Source organism: Candoia aspera, chromosome 1 (assembly GCF_035149785.1).
Source record: "Candoia aspera isolate rCanAsp1 chromosome 1, rCanAsp1.hap2, whole genome shotgun sequence".
Lineage (NCBI taxonomy): Eukaryota > Metazoa > Chordata > Lepidosauria > Squamata > Boidae > Candoia > Candoia aspera.
This window is the reverse complement of record NC_086153.1, coordinates 216234650-216250014: the sequence shown is the minus strand read 5'-3', so window position 1 is coordinate 216250014 and position 15365 is coordinate 216234650. Positions and strand designations below refer to the sequence as shown.

The 15365-nt window shown below is 43.5% G+C and overlaps 1 protein-coding gene across 1 annotated transcript; it reads left to right on the top strand.

Moving 5' to 3' along the window:
• The first annotated feature begins 5372 nt into the window (after positions 1-5372).
• On the top strand, positions 5373-14563 carry C1QL2 (complement C1q like 2). The gene is made up of 2 exons (XM_063292414.1): positions 5373-6181; positions 13366-14563. The coding sequence occupies exons 1-2, from the start codon at positions 5483-5485 to the stop codon at positions 13543-13545; spliced, it is 879 nt and encodes a 292-aa protein (XP_063148484.1). The 5' UTR covers positions 5373-5482; the 3' UTR covers positions 13546-14563.
• The last annotated feature ends 802 nt before the right edge of the window (positions 14564-15365 follow it).

Here is a 15365-nt window from a genome sequence, read left to right as displayed (position 1 = left end):
ACCCCAACTCACCTCCCAGGGTTGTTGTTTTGGGGAAAATAGGGGGAAGGAGTATGTTCCCAGCCTTGAGTTATGTATAAAAAATAATAAAGGTGGATAAAAAATCTAAAGAACAAACTACATGGCATTGGACTTCAGTCCCCATCTCTTTCTTTTCCTTATGTTCTTGGGAAAGCAGCCTCACAAATTGCTTTCTGAAAATGGAACTGTTTTTGAGGACCATACTCACCATGGCATATATTTTCTGAAATGGTGAGTCCTTTCCCATGGCAACCACTTTTTAACAATATCCATGACACTCAGATTGTGCCCCCTGGCCCTCAAAGGATCAAAAAACTCTCTTTTGCATCATTAATTGTTACCTTGATAATTTGACTACGTTCAGTTAGCAAATGCAATCTTTTGTCATGGCAGATTTTCTGCGACTCCCACTTGGACACTGGTAGTGAGAAGGACTTTGCCATTTATTGTTTTGTCTGTGATCTCACTGTAGCTGGGAATTCAGTAAAACTGTAATTTTATGTATGATTATTTGGAATAAGACCCATGGAATATAGTTTTCCCTACTGGCTGAGGAAACATGGACAGGACTACATAATAGGAACACAGAACTCCTTTATTTGTCTATTTGTGCTGCTAAGAAACAAAAGACAAATTTTTGTTCAGTGATACTGAAAAAAAAAGGGGGGGCATAGTGCTTTTACAGAGTGTGAGCTAACTTTCTGAATGTTTCATAGGTAAATTATTGGAAAAATGTAAGTAGAAACTCTTAACAGAAATAAGAAGCAGCTGTTTTTCAAGGAACTTCTGTTGTATCCAGATGCTGCTTGAACCAAATATAGATTTGAGTGCAGTTTACATCCAGCTCTGAACTTGTCCGATCTTCAGGCATTTTGCTTTCCTGTGATTATGCACGAGCCTGCCTTTAGAATCATTAAAAAAAATCAAAACAATTAGCAGATTGATTTCTTTTCAGCCAAAAATGGGGACAAATGGAACTGTGCTCCCATCATCACCATCCATCACCCCCTGCTCCCTTCACGTCTGGTGAATCAATTGTTTCCATTTTTCAGGACTGCCTGAGAATGGGTCATAGGAGTCTCAGGCAGACATACCAGAAGGAGATTTGGCCAAGTATTGTTTAACCAGAATGCTAGGAATCTTGTTTCAAAATGTCATGATTGCACCTAGAACTTCAGCATTCAAGGACTTTGACTTAATAGTGCTCTTTCTCACTAGACAAGCTCTTTCCTGACTTTATAGCATCATTCAGTCATCAATAAGATGATCTAAAGCTTGTCCTCATTACAGTTTTATCAGCACAGTGATGACTGGATGATGCTAGAAGATGCTCTTACTAGTGATGAAATGACTTACTGCCGCAACTGTATCACAATGCAACATTGCAATACACGTTTGGAAATGATAATTCTTTCAGCAGATCTCTTGCCGTGGGATAATTAAATGTCTTTTTACAATCTGACTTGGTCTGTGTTGATGTAGGAGTCAACGGATGAATATGTACATCTGAGTGAAGATTTCCAGTTCTCAGACAAACATGAAATTGTGAAACTTCTTCATCATTAGCTAGGAGATTTGAAGACTTGAATGCCTCTTAAAGCTACCTTTAATTTAGAATTCATTTTTGCTTTTTTTTTTCAGACATATAACCTGACAGGATCTGAATGAAGCAGGCAACTTTCTACATAACAAACCATATAATTTTGTAGGAAAACAAGTCAAGAAATTACAAGTCAAATCTAAATGTGCCCTAAGTAAGTTCCCAGACTTAAGAATGTAAATAATATACAAGGGGGAACTGGATTCATGACAAACCATGTAATCTCCCACACCTATTGATTCTCTCTTGCAAATCCTTCATCGGGTATTGCTGAGCTCTAATCCTCACCCTAATCCTAGTTCTAACCCTATTTCAGATCTTGGTGACCAGACTGGGGAGACAACATTTTTGAAAGGCCTGAGTGCACATGTTCAACCTGTGTACATGTTCAACTAGTTCAACACAGCAAATGTTCTGTTTTAGATTTTTTTTAAAAAAACCAAGAAATATTTAGAAAGAAATTAAATAATAAATAAAATCAAAATCTCTCTTGCTGCCTGTTGATTAGGAACGTCAGCTGCATTCTACCACATCAGATAATTTATCTCTCCAACTCAGTGTTGTTTAATGCTGTGCTGAAATTACGATTTCTTAGATGTTTCTTCCCTTGAGAAAGAGGCTTCTGTGCTACTTTCTTCTCAAGGTGCTTGAGAATTTCACTTGCATTTCTCTGCATAGAATAGTGGGAGGCAGCCAACAAGGCTACCGCTGGGATCTTCCTGAAGTGTCTCTGAATCTTCTGCCTGCATTTTTCCAACTGAAAAAAGCCACAGGCAAGAGTTCCCTCGTAATGGAAATGTGGGAGAGCCAGGCAGACTCCTGGAGAGAGGAGTGTGCAATGACAGATGAGACATTTACATTCACCCCTTGATATGGTAGGGGAAAAAAACAAACCAGGAGAATGGTTTTGCAAGGCACTGACTATGATTGAATATTCCAGGGACCAAAGCTGGGGAAAAAATGCTAGTGTTTGCTCATTGCTGGTCTGGTTGTTGTGCCTTGTCATGCCTAGTCAGTTCGGTGAATCAGGGTCACTTCATTCCACAGGTTTGGATTCCTCCACTCTCTGAATATTAATATGTTGTATTTACAGCCAAAGGCCAAAAGCAGCAGATACAATGCTAATCCAGTGAAACAGGATAAGGTATTGACATAATTAAAAAGAGAGAACAGGTGTAAATCAGTATCCTTCAAGAGGATGGAACAAGTCATGGGTTCTTATGTTAGATTTTGCATGTAATGTGTACATTACACCCCAGGTTATTAATTTTGATAGTAGGGAAGAGACAGGTCCACAGGGTCTGGAGAAGGAAGAGAAAGCCGAGGAAGGAGGAGGCATTAAACTTTTCTAAACAATTGATTTGGATCATCAGAATGGATGTGTGCAACTACATGGAGAAACATGCTGTGGGACCATTTCTTCTTTGCGTGATAATTCCAGCACAGCAGCAAGAGGTTTTTGCACCTGTGAAGTCACTACTCCAGAGCCTGATTTCCAGAGAATATTTTTACACTCCTCAGATCCAAGCTGTTTCACCCATGTAGAGAAATCAAGTGATTCTAACAGGACCTTTAGTGAACCAATGGCCAGGAGGATCCTCGGCAGCAATTTTCTGTCATTGCATTGCATTTTAAGTTGAGCTGCTGCCGCTGCTGTAGAAATCTGCTGCAAAATGAAGCTGCCTGCTGCTGATTAATCACATAAAGGAGGAGGGAAGCTCTTGATACAGAGAGCAAATAAATTTAATTCCCCAAAGCAACAGGGGTAGAGGAATGAACAGGGACATATGCTTGTTCCTTCAACACTAAGCTTCTCCATCAAATAATCCTTATTATTTCTTTCTTGTAGTATTATCTCTATCTATCTATCTATCTATCTATCTATCTATCTATCTATCTATCTATCTAGATTCCCAAAGAGCTGCGTACTTCTCACTCGTGGGACAAAGTTGGCTTTTGCCTAGAGCAAGTTATGCCACAACAAAAACACACTCGTCCTTGTAGCTCTGCTGAGGGGATGACCCGCTAAACATGCTGGGAGTCCGCGATTAGTTATTCTGGCAGTGTATGGAGAGAAAGATTTGGATAAGGAGATACCTAAGCTGTCTGGTTCCCTGGTGTCAGAGGCACTGCAGTCCTGGTAAGTCCTGAAATTGTTTTGGCACTTCTAGCAGATACTGTTTTTAACTTACGGTGCAATTTTATGCACCTCTATTCAGATGTAAGTTGCAATGGATTCAGTGGAGCTTCATGACAGGTAAACATGGGTAGGACTGTAGGCAGTGTTTGACATTAGGTTTATCCAAGGTTTGGGGATTAACCAATTTCTTGAGTTGGCAGGATGCTCTTAGCTTCAAACTGACCACACGGCTGCATTTGGCTAAGCTAAACTGTGCCAGTCCGAACCGGTGACCTGGGAATAAGCTCCGTCGACCTCGGTAGAACAAAGAAGCTATGTTGCGGGTTCTTGGTAACGTCAAACCGGTACAAAGGGCAGATTCAGAACTCTCCAGCACACGGTACACAGCCGGCCTCCCCCCGCCCCCCGCCGCAGCAAAATCTTCCTCAAGATCCAGGGCGGTGCTCAAAGGAAAGCAACCTTAGGACGATTTGCGAGCCCAGTTCTTGCAAGCCCAGTTCTTCTAACTTGTACGCACAGAAAGAGGGAAAGGGAGAGAGCAGGAAGAGAGCGAACCGGTTGAGGTGAGGCAAGTTGGGAGGAGAGCTGAATAGAGAGGCAAGAGAAGAGAAGAGAAGAGAAGAGAAGACGCAAAGTTCTGAAAGGGCCTCAAGAAAAAGGATCCAGCCCTTCCCGCCAAACAGCCCGGGCGCCCTCTCCCCCGCTGAGGGAAGGCTGACAGCAACGTCTCTGGGCTGGGTCCCTGGCCTCCATCCCGCCTTCGGTTGCTCTCCGGGGCTCGAGTCGCGCCCGTCCCCCCTCCCCCCGCGAGGATGGTCGGGCCAGCTCAGTCGCATGGGCGCGAAGTGGGAGAACGACGAGGGGGGTCTTCAGCTGCGCGAAGCACTCGGTAATGAGCATCCTGCAGTCGGCCAAGAGAGGACGAAGCCCCTCCGGGGGAAGAGGAAACTTCTGCGGGGCCCAAGAGGGAACCAGGAGGACCGCAAAGCGAGGCGGAGGAGGCAGGAGGGCTGTCTTCGGTTGGCTCCTTGGTGAACCGGAGTGTGTGTGTGTGTTTGTGTGGCGGGGGGGAAACGTGGTGTTCCGGCTGCCGTGCAAAGGGAGGTCGGGGTGGGAGGAGGATCTAAAGAACTGGCCGAGCGGTATCATCGCTGCACCGCTTTGCCTGCTGGGGAGCTGCGCTAGCTCGCCAGTCCGCTGGAGCTGGAGCGCGGCGCACTTGGAGGCTGGGGCTGATCCGGGAAGCGCGCGCGCGAGTCCGGTCCGCAACCCCGGGAAAGGGGCGAGGGAGGCAAGCACGCCGGAAGAGGGGGAGGGGAGGGGACCGACTGACCGATGTTCTTGGGCGTGGGTGGGTGGGGGGGGAGGGAGCTGGCCTCCGCTTGGGTGCTTCTACGTCAGCCCGTCCGGGCTCTCCTCTCATCCGGAGGGATGGACGGCACCGCCGCCGTCCCTTGCCTTCTCCACTTTGGCAGCGCCGCGCTGCCGCTCCGAAGGGCGTCGAAAGAGAAGCAGCTGGTCCTGACCGGGGTGGAAAGTAACCCTTCTCTCGCCCGTTCGTGACTGCTTTCCTTTCTCTGCCTCTCTCCACCCTGCAGGCAGAGTCGCCGTCCAAAGAAGTCACCATTCCTTCGCCTGATAAGGAAGACCTGTTGGCGCTCGTGGCCCGGCTCTGGCAGAGGAGGAAGCGGCTGGTTGCCGCCGTCGGGATCGTCCTGGCCATGGGCCTCATCCTGCTCATTGCCGTTCCAATTCTGCTGCAGGCGCCGTCCGCAAGCCGGGCTCACTACGAGATGATGGGCACCTGCCGCATGATCTGCGACCCCTACAGCGCCAGCAGTGTGGCCGCCGGGCCCGCCGGACGTTCCGGAGGCACCGCCGCCCTGGAGGCCCTGCAGGAGCTGAGCGCCAACCCGCCGTCTCCCCTGCCGCCGTTCTTCCAGGGTCCCAAGGGCGATCCTGGCCGCCCGGGCAAGCCGGGGCCAAGAGGGCCCCCTGGGGAGCCGGGCCCGCCGGGCCCCAGGGGTCCCCCTGGAGAGAGGGGGGATTCGGGGAAGCCGGGACTGCCGGGCCTATCGATGTCCCGAATTGGACCACCCGGAGCAGCGACTACAGTTGGAGTAGCCGGGTCGGGCGTGAGTGGCAGTAGCAGCCCGCCGCCGGGAGGCGAGGTAACCGGCGCGCTGAGCGCCGCCTTCAGTGGCCCCAGGATCGCCTTCTACGTGGGCCTGAAGAGCCCCCACGAGGGCTACGAAGTCCTCAAATTCGACGACGTGGTGACCAACCTGGGCAACCACTACGAGCCCAGCACTGGGAAGTTCACCTGCCAGGTGCGCGGCATCTACTTCTTTACCTACCACATCCTCATGCGCGGCGGTGACGGCACCAGCATGTGGGCAGACCTCTGCAAGAACGGGCAGGTGGGTGCAATGCCAGGCAGACCTGTTGGGCTGGAGCTTGGCTGCTGGGGTGTGAGTGGAAAGCCACCTGCTCAAGTACGCATGTGAGGAGGAATCCTCCAGCCCAGCAGAAGTGGACTCTTATTGGGTGGGAAAAGGGGAAAATTCAGCCACATGGAAGGATAGAATGCAGGGGCTTTGCACTTTGGGGCTTCTTCACACATGCAGGGCAGAATCTCATTTTTCAATTTTAATTTCAATCTCATTTTCCACTCCAAGACATTTTTTTAAAATCAATGCTTGAAAAGCTAGCCTGCATCTGTGAAAAGCTCTGAGAACTCTGTCTAAAGGTATCTGGATAGGAATCCAAAATTAGAAAATTTAGCCATTGCCAATGGGGAGATTTTGACCCAAGAGACCTCCAAATCACCAATGGGCCAAAAGGGGAACCTGGATCTTAATAATTCATGATTTTACTCCCTATAATTTGAGGATTAAGGCAATTGAAGGAAAGGAGACCAACTTTCCTTACCTTTTTATCCTTCTGAATGGGTGACTTTATTTACAGGTGTTTCCACAGTCTTGCAGTTTTATCCACATAGATTCAATTTTTAAGCATTCTGTGCTCTCCTCTCCCATTTTTAACTGAGAAGTGTTTTTTTTGCTAAAAAGGGATACTGAGATCAAAGCACCCCTTTTTAGGTCTTATAATTGGTCACTGAATTGTACAGCTTTGCCCCAAATGAGTTGACATGTTCAGCATGGAGTGAGATCTAAGGACCATTATCCAAACCACTAAAGAAAAGCTGGAGTTCCAGAACGCAGGAATTTTGAAGAGTCTTGTGATAGTCCATCCTAGATAGTCCTAGGTGAAAAAAATTCCTTTGAAATTCTCCCCATCCTTTCTGAAAGTAGTGGTTTGGATCTCTCAGGAAGGGCTTCAGAGAAAAATCAGCATGGAGGGATTCAGAGTTGGTGAGTGTTGGGGTGGTGGTGGTCTTAACCCTTCATTCACTGGTCACCTACTCGGAAATCTTTCGTGCTGATTTTTCTCTGAAGCCCTTCTATATTCCAAATTGCCCTCTCCCCAGAATACCTTTTCTTGAGGGAAAAGATGGGGAATGTTTGTTAGGGCTTACTGATCTGTGTTAAATGTCACACGTAGTTAGATCCTCAGGAAATCCTCTTTACAGTGTGTATGTATGCGTTTATTCTTCCATTTGGTGAATAATTGAGTCCCTTCTTCCTGCTCTAAATGTCATCTCTGAAGGCCAAGTTCTCCATTCTTATCCTTAATTGTCAAGATCTCCTTCCAATGGAATGAGGGATGCTACTTGGCAGGACAACTTCAATTCAAAGAGAGCACCTGCCTAACTCACCATCCAGGGATGTCCTCCCAAAATGGGATCAGTGAGACTTCACTGTAGAGAGATGGAGGGTCTTAAGCAGGGGGAGCATTGCAGCTCTAGCGGCTTTCTTACTTCAGCAGAGTTTGGACTAGGAAAACTTTGAAGTTCCTTCCAATGTTATAGTAGAGTTTCTATAACGGCACTGTAATTACACGTATCTTTCTTTCCACCACTGTCCTTTATGTTTGTCAGTTTAGACAAAAGGTTGTTCTCTGTTTGCACCTAACTGGGGCACAAACATGCCCTGGCTTATTTTTTCCCCTGAAGTATTCTGGAGACATTGCCTTCATCTTGTCTGCAGCCCATGATGAATCAGGCTTAACCAAATCAGTGTTAAAGTAGTCTTTTCCCCATTGCCAACACTGTCCAAGAATAGGATCAAGATATGCCAAATCTGTAAGGCTCTGCCGTGCATTACCCTGGAGGGAAGTTGGAGACATTAGTGGCAGTGGAAACTCTGAAGCTGGTATAGTTTCTGCTGACTCAAGACTGGGTGCAAAGCAGTTCAACTCATCAGTGGGAAAAGTTCTTTAGGCTCTTTCATAAAGTCCTTTGCTTGTCCAGATCTTCACCTCTAAGGGGGTGGGGTGGAGGCTTACTCACATCAGTGCAGGGAAAGACCCTGTAGCATAGGATGCTTTCCACCAAAATATAGCACTTAAGACTTAGGGCTGTTTTATCAATGAATGTTTATTGCTTAATATCCATGACTTGCATACGATAGCAACCAAGAGAGCAGGATTGGGAGGCGGGTTGGAGTGGGGGGATATTTCTTGATGTCACCTGAGAGACAATTCTTTATTGGATTCTTTATAAGAGGCAATTACATATCCAGTTAAGAACCAGCAAAGGCTAGAATACATGTTACACTTGCCACAAGAACAGAGGAGAAGTGGTCATTCATCAATGAACGTATCTTATTGTGGTAGCATCCTTCAGGAACAGTTCCTGCAAGGATTGCTATGATTATAATATATCTATGGCTCTACTACGCCATATCCCTAGTTGTAAGAAAAATCACACTAGGATGTCAGCAATGCCTGTTTGTTTAATATTCTGCCTTTTCAAGGCAGCTTATAGTACATGGGTTTCTCCATTTTACTTCTACAAGAGCAAACCTGTGGGAAGACTGAATTGAGAGAGATGGATGGATGGCCCATCTGCTACTGTTTGTAGAAGAGTGCAGATGGATAATGTGCGGAGAGTCAGGTTGATGCTGTGGCTTTTAGGAAGGGCTCCATAACTGTTTCTAATAAGTTGAGCATTTGTGGTAAATTTACTTATTTATTAATTACAAATGTTTACTTATTAATTAACTACAAATGCTGCTTTGGTAAAACACAAATATGTAGATGCATAACAGAATCTAAACAACTCTAACCCCTTATCACATGACGATTCAACTGCATAAACTTGCACCTCTGTGCATACAGTAGAGTCTTTGTATTACATAGCCACTAGCCACGTTAGACAGGGGAACTGCCATCACCAATTATTTAGGTTTACAGCTCTTCTGCTCTGGGATTCTAGTATCTGATAAAGAGCCTAAATTTGACTTTATCAAGGCTATAAGTATAATTGCATGATGATGACAATGATGGAGGCCTGGAGCCCATCAGTCAAGACCCAAAACTTTGCATTGATGAGTTCTCTATCCTGAATCCAGTTCCTTGGACTCCAGAGTGGAACTGAAGGAAAGAAAGCATTTATTGGCTTGGAATAAAGGGGAAGCCATTCACTTATTACTGTAGATGCGGGATATGCTATAGACTGAAATGGAAGCAATTATTTTCTCAGCGTGCCAGGGACTATCACTTCAGCTGAAAGCCCGAGATCAGCCAGTATCTCCTTTTGGCCACCAAGAATTTACTTCCTAAAACAATTTTAATATTAAAGTTTTTGTGGGTTTTAAAATTAATTTGTGGATTTCTGTATTGATGGCCACAAGCCTGGACAGCTTTGAGAAAGGATTACACTGAACTCATGGTGGATACAGCTATCAATAAATATTAATCGTCACGGCTATATAGTATAAATAGCCATGATGATTAACATTTATTGATAGCTGTATCCAGCTATCTCTGAATAAATCTCTGTCACTGGAGGCTTTAAGAAAGAATATAGTATAAATAGTATGAGAGCTGTATACCCCTCCACACTAGTTGCCAGGGTTATGAGCAAAGAATAAAAACATTATTGCACTAGTTGAGCTGTCGCTGACGTAGCCCAGCAGGGCTCTTCTAATGTCATCTCAATACTCTCCATTTTACAATTTTTCTAAGAGATCATTTCTCAGTCATGGGAGATCCTAAAGATGCAGATTGTAACAATTTTATGCCTGGTGTGTGTTTTTTTTTCTGATCTCTCAGGCCAAATGCTTTCCAGCACTCTGAACAGGTTATGGGCCCAGTGAACCCCCAGAGAGAGCAGAGAGATCAGCTCCACACCTCATGCACATTTTAAAGGCGGGTAACAAAGACCTGTGAAGATTTTCCTTGGAGCTGCCTGGAGGTTTTCCAGCGCTCTGTCAACATTTTAGTGCTTCTTGATAATATTTACCAATCAGTGCTCTTTAGGCTTTTATTTTCACAAGATTTCTTTGTCCCATGACCACTAATCTCTCTTTTTGTGCAGTGCCATGTCCTGGGTTATTGGTCCTGGGTCATTGTAAGAATTTGATATGGATTATGTATATGTTTCCGTGATCCAAGAATGTAAAAATGTCATCATCTTGTTTTTTACACCCACAAATCCTTTCAATATAGGGGTGGGGGAAAAAAAGGACATTCTCTCCATTTTCAGTCATGTCCTAAAAGTCTCTAAACTAGTGGTTTATTCTATAGCTTTACCTGCTTTGATGGCAGATTCCCACTAATTCCTTTCCAGAACCTTGGATAGCTCCCTTGAGCCCACCAGGCAGGGAGCATATATGTAGATTGTGGTGAAACCAATGAATAAAGCTGATTCTCAGAATCTTAGGCTTCTTATCTGTTCACTGTATATTTGTATATATACCGGGTAAGCGCCTGGAGGCAAAAAGAAAATCCCTGCTGTATTTGCCTAATAAATTAAAGTTGTTTCTGACCAGAATTTAGCAGACAGTATTTGGTAGATACAGTCAGTTTGGGGCAGTGGTTAAAGGCATTAGGCTAGAAACAGGGAGACCGGGTGTTCTGGTCCCTCTCAGCCCTAGGAAGCGGGCAAGGGCAAACCACTTCCAAAAATGCTGTCAAGAAAACTGCGTAGACCTGTCCAGGCAGTTGCTAGGAGTCACACTGACTTGAAGGCACATATTACACACACACGCATACGCACACAAACATGGTTGGTAACAAAGAATCCTACATAGATGTGGTTGGCCCCTACAAAGATGTGACTTCCCTGGAGATTATTATGTGTATCCATTCAAACACTGAACTCTGATAATTGGCTCTGACACTTTTTTGATAGGAATGATGGCCTCTTTTAGTACTAGGAAGATTATATCAGGCTTTACAGGATGATAGAATTAGGGGTGCAGACTGCATTAATTTTCTGGGAGGAAAGAAAATTCACCACATACTGGTTTGAGCCATTGAGCAATTATGGTGGATGTGTGCTTATGTGCACATGAGGAGGTGTAGAGAATGAAATTTGGGGAGCTGGAAAATGATGAAGAAAGTGGATATAAAGGAAGGAGGAGGATAAAAAGCACATGAGAGAAGATCAAGGAAAAGAAATTGTCATGATGGTGTTGCGTTCAGGTGCTTTGATGCATAGTCAAGCTGGTTATAGAAATGGCAAAAAAGATTAGTGTTTTCACCTTATTAATGCTACATTGCTATGAAATTTTATGGATTCTTCATGGATAATTGCAGAAGAAATATAATAGTTTAAGCTACAGAAGCAAAAGGCTAACTAAGGAATTGTCCTGGAACTAGAGAAGTGAAGAAAAGCACATCTGTCTCCAACTTTGCTCAGAGGAGTAAAAGCTACCAACAAATTTATGCTTAAACATATACAAAAGTGGGGTACCATATTTTGCATTATTACAATTTCTCATAAATAGGATCATTTGATCAAGCAGCAGGAAACTTTAAAATAAATCATACAGAATACATCTTCAAAATAAGCAATGTCCAATTAGTAAATGAACTGAATGGATTGGGAACATGATGGAAGGAAGGAAAACATAAAAGGAAAGGAAAGGAGAGCCAGATTAACAGAAAGAGAAAATTGGGGAAGCCTGTGGAAAGTCCAGATGATGGGGTGGTAGAGAGAAGTGATGGTGCTGAAAGAGGAGGAACAGACAGATGGCAAAGGGGAAAAAAAAGTGGCTTGGGGAAGTTGGCTGTGAAAAATGCTTGGAGAAGTTAGAAAATCTCTGTCATTGGAGGCTTTAAGAAGGAAATGGGATGGATTGCAAAAGGACAAGTGAAAAAAATACTTCCCCACAAAGAGGTTAAACTGTATGTCTTCTACTGTCACATTAAGTAGTCTGTTTAAGGCTGTTTAAGGGAAAAAAGAATCTGTATGCATGATGGAAATGATTATTAATAGGAATGAATAAGGAGCAAAACCTGAGAAATAGTAGGCTAGAAGATAAAAAGAAGATAAAAAGGAGTAAAAGGAGGGGGAGGCTGGGATGGAAATGAAATAGATGTGAGTAGGAGACAAGGGTAGATGGAGTGGATTAATATGAAGGGAGGATCAGAATAAAGCAATCTGATGCAAAGGGGTAGCTCTGGAAGATGTGTTCCTCTTCACCTTAGGAACCATTTCTGTGTCTTGTTCAAACTCTTTGGGCTTTGATTGAGCATCCTTTAAATCTGCCATGCTGGGACATATCACTGCCTTGCTGATCATTGGCTTTGCCAGTGGAGGAAGGAACCCCCAGGATCACTTGCCAGGACTTGCCAATGAGGGGTGATGAGCTGATGACAGGGAATAGAGTGGATGAGCTGGGCACGGGTAAAGAATGCAAAGCAGAAGTAAAACAGGATGGTTTGGGGGATTTCTTTTCATTCATTCATTCATTCATTCATTCATCCATCCATCCATCCATCCATCCATCCATCCATCCATCCATCCATCCATCCATATATATATATATATATATATATATATATATATATATATATATATATAATTAAAAGTTTTAACAGAGTAATAAGAATGAATGCACACTAAAAGAGAAAAGAGAATACAGAAAAGAAAGAGAAATAAGAGAAAAAGCTAAAAGTGCAATAAAGAAGTAGAAGAAAGTAGAAAAAAAGAGAAAGATATAAAGATATAAAGAAGCGGCTTCCAATACTCTTCACAGCAGTTATAAGTACAATTACATTTTAACCTCTCTCTCTAAAGGTAAATCATGACTCTCTTCTTTCTATAATCTATCCTGTCTAATCATCAAAATCATAAATCACAAGTTCATTTTTTTCATTTTTATGCAAAAAGTCCATAAGGGGTTTCCAGTCACTAATACATATAGATATTGTCTTTTCTCTAATTAAAGAAGTAGGTCAATTTGTCCATTTCAGCCAGTTCTGTCAATTTCACCAACCATCCCTCAATATTAATCTTTAAAATCCTCTGTATCAATATATGTATTTGAATCCAATTTTTTAAAAAACTTTTTACATGTCCACCACGCATGATAAAATGTCCCTTTGTGTTGTCCACATTTCCAACATGCATCTGACATGCCTTTATACATTCTGGGTAATTTCTCTGATGCCATGCACCAGGTTTGGGGGACTTCCAGACAGCTGCCGAGATCTGAACCCCTCTTCCTTCTTGGCATGATGTGCTTTGCAGGTGCGAGCTAGCGCCATAGCTCAGGACGCAGACCAGAATTACGACTATGCCAGCAACAGTGTTGTGCTTCACCTGGACTCGGGAGATGAAGTCTACGTCAAACTGGATGGAGGCAAAGCCCACGGAGGCAACAACAATAAATACAGCACTTTCTCTGGCTTTCTTTTATATCCTGATTGACAGCCAAGCATCCGAGCGGTGGCCCATTGCCTTCCCCCCGCCATGCCTTGTCTTGGGGTCTGCTCTTCAGGTCATGTCACATTGCAAACTGTATTGTACCTTGATTGCCATTTGAAAGAGGGACAGTGACATCCTTCTAGCCACTGGTGTATGTTCTCTGTGTTCTGTTGCTCACTAAAAACTGTGAGATGAGACGCGTTGGTCAGAAAGGATTCATAGGATAATCAGCACCATGGAGTGGTCCACTCATGGAACATAGATTTAAAATGCGTGCTTAGAGTCCCACTGTCCATGGTGAGAAGGTCAGTCTAGCACCTATAAAACCCTGGTTGTAAAAATTATTTATATATGGTCCCCTGATCCAGGTAGAGTCTCTGAAACAGCATCGCCTTTGCCAATGCCATTTAGTCATGAAAATGTGTAACCTCTTTTAAGTAAGTAGCCTTGCTTCAAAATCAGTGCTGGGATTCAACAATATCTGATTTTTGCTGATTGATTAGATACAAAAATTGCACTGCACACAAACCTGAGTGTCTGGGCCATCAGCATGTCAAAAGTCTCAAATTTAGCTCTCCAAACTCACAAGAGCCTTGCTGCCCGAAATTCCATTCTCTTATTGGAAAGGTTTTAGTGATTAAACCTCCAACTTCTTATGGACAAAGCAAGTACTTTGCTATCACGTTATAAGGCCTTCTTTGATTAAACAAGTGGCTCAGAAGCCATTGACCTCTGAACCCTCCTTTAATCACTGTATATTGCGGTTGTCTGCTTCAAACCAATCTAGCATGTTAGGTAAGTCTGAAAGTATCCAAGGCAAAAATCATGATAGGCAAAGTAGAAAGGGGTGAATCCTTGCACTTTATTATTTTTCTTTATTACTTGGAAAATAGGAGAGAATTCCTGTTTCTAGACTGCTTTGTGAGCATAATCACTTTGGTTTTATATATGTATGAACATGTATATATGTTTATGTTTATATATTATTTATATCATCCACCCATGTGCAATGCAAATCTTGTGTGGGTGATGATGTTAAAGAAAGTTTAATCTTCTGTCTCTAAGTGAATGAAGAAAAGTGAAAAAAAAGGAAATCTCATATTAAATTATCTTTTTTGAGAAGAGTTTTCTGCTGTGTTCCTATTGGGGGGCTGTAGAAGGGAAAGGGGAACAGCTGGGGGAAAGGGAGTGAGGCTTCCTTAATTTTACATGGCATACATGTTTGATAGTGTGCCCCAAAACATCAAACGATTGTTTTACTTCAATAGTGTTTGGGGCAAAGAGCCCCTGAGAAGTTGCTTCATGAAGCAGTGAGCCCCTTGCTTCTAAAAAGCAAAGCAAAAGTGCTGCATTGCTTCACTTTGCTTCACTTCACATTGTTTCTGCAAGCTCCTTTGGCATATCTGCTAGAAACATAGTCTGACCTGAAATAAAAAATAGTAGTAGTGGATTTAGGTAATTTTAGCCTCCAAACACCATGGCCTTCACCTGATGCCAACGTGCATGATTTCCCTTTTCAAAATTTGGTAAGTTGGTTGGTTGCATTTCAGGGACCTTGTCCTCATTCTGCTGAGGAGGACTCTGAAGTCAGACTCACCAATTCTGTCCTAGCAGATCTGATCTTACTTATTTGTAAGACTACCCAACTCATAATGATTCTGGATGGTGTACAAATTAAAAACACACCCAATACAATAAAAAAGAAAGAAATCAATAACCTAGGGACCAACATAGCCAACACATTCATACAATTTCCTTAGAAAGCATATACTCCTCTCTCCAGCACCAGAAGGAAGAGTCAGGACTTTAGGGCCTTTTAAAGG

Excerpts from the sequence above, each read along its gene's own strand:
- C1QL2 (XM_063292414.1), top strand. The coding sequence starts at position 5,483 with ATGGGCCTCATCCTGCTCATTGCCGTTCCAATTCTGCTGCAGGCGCCG. Across the intron at positions 6,182-13,365 it reads ACCTCTGCAAGAACGGGCAG|GTGCGAGCTAGCGCCATAGC; the intron begins GTGGGTGCAATG and ends TGTGCTTTGCAG.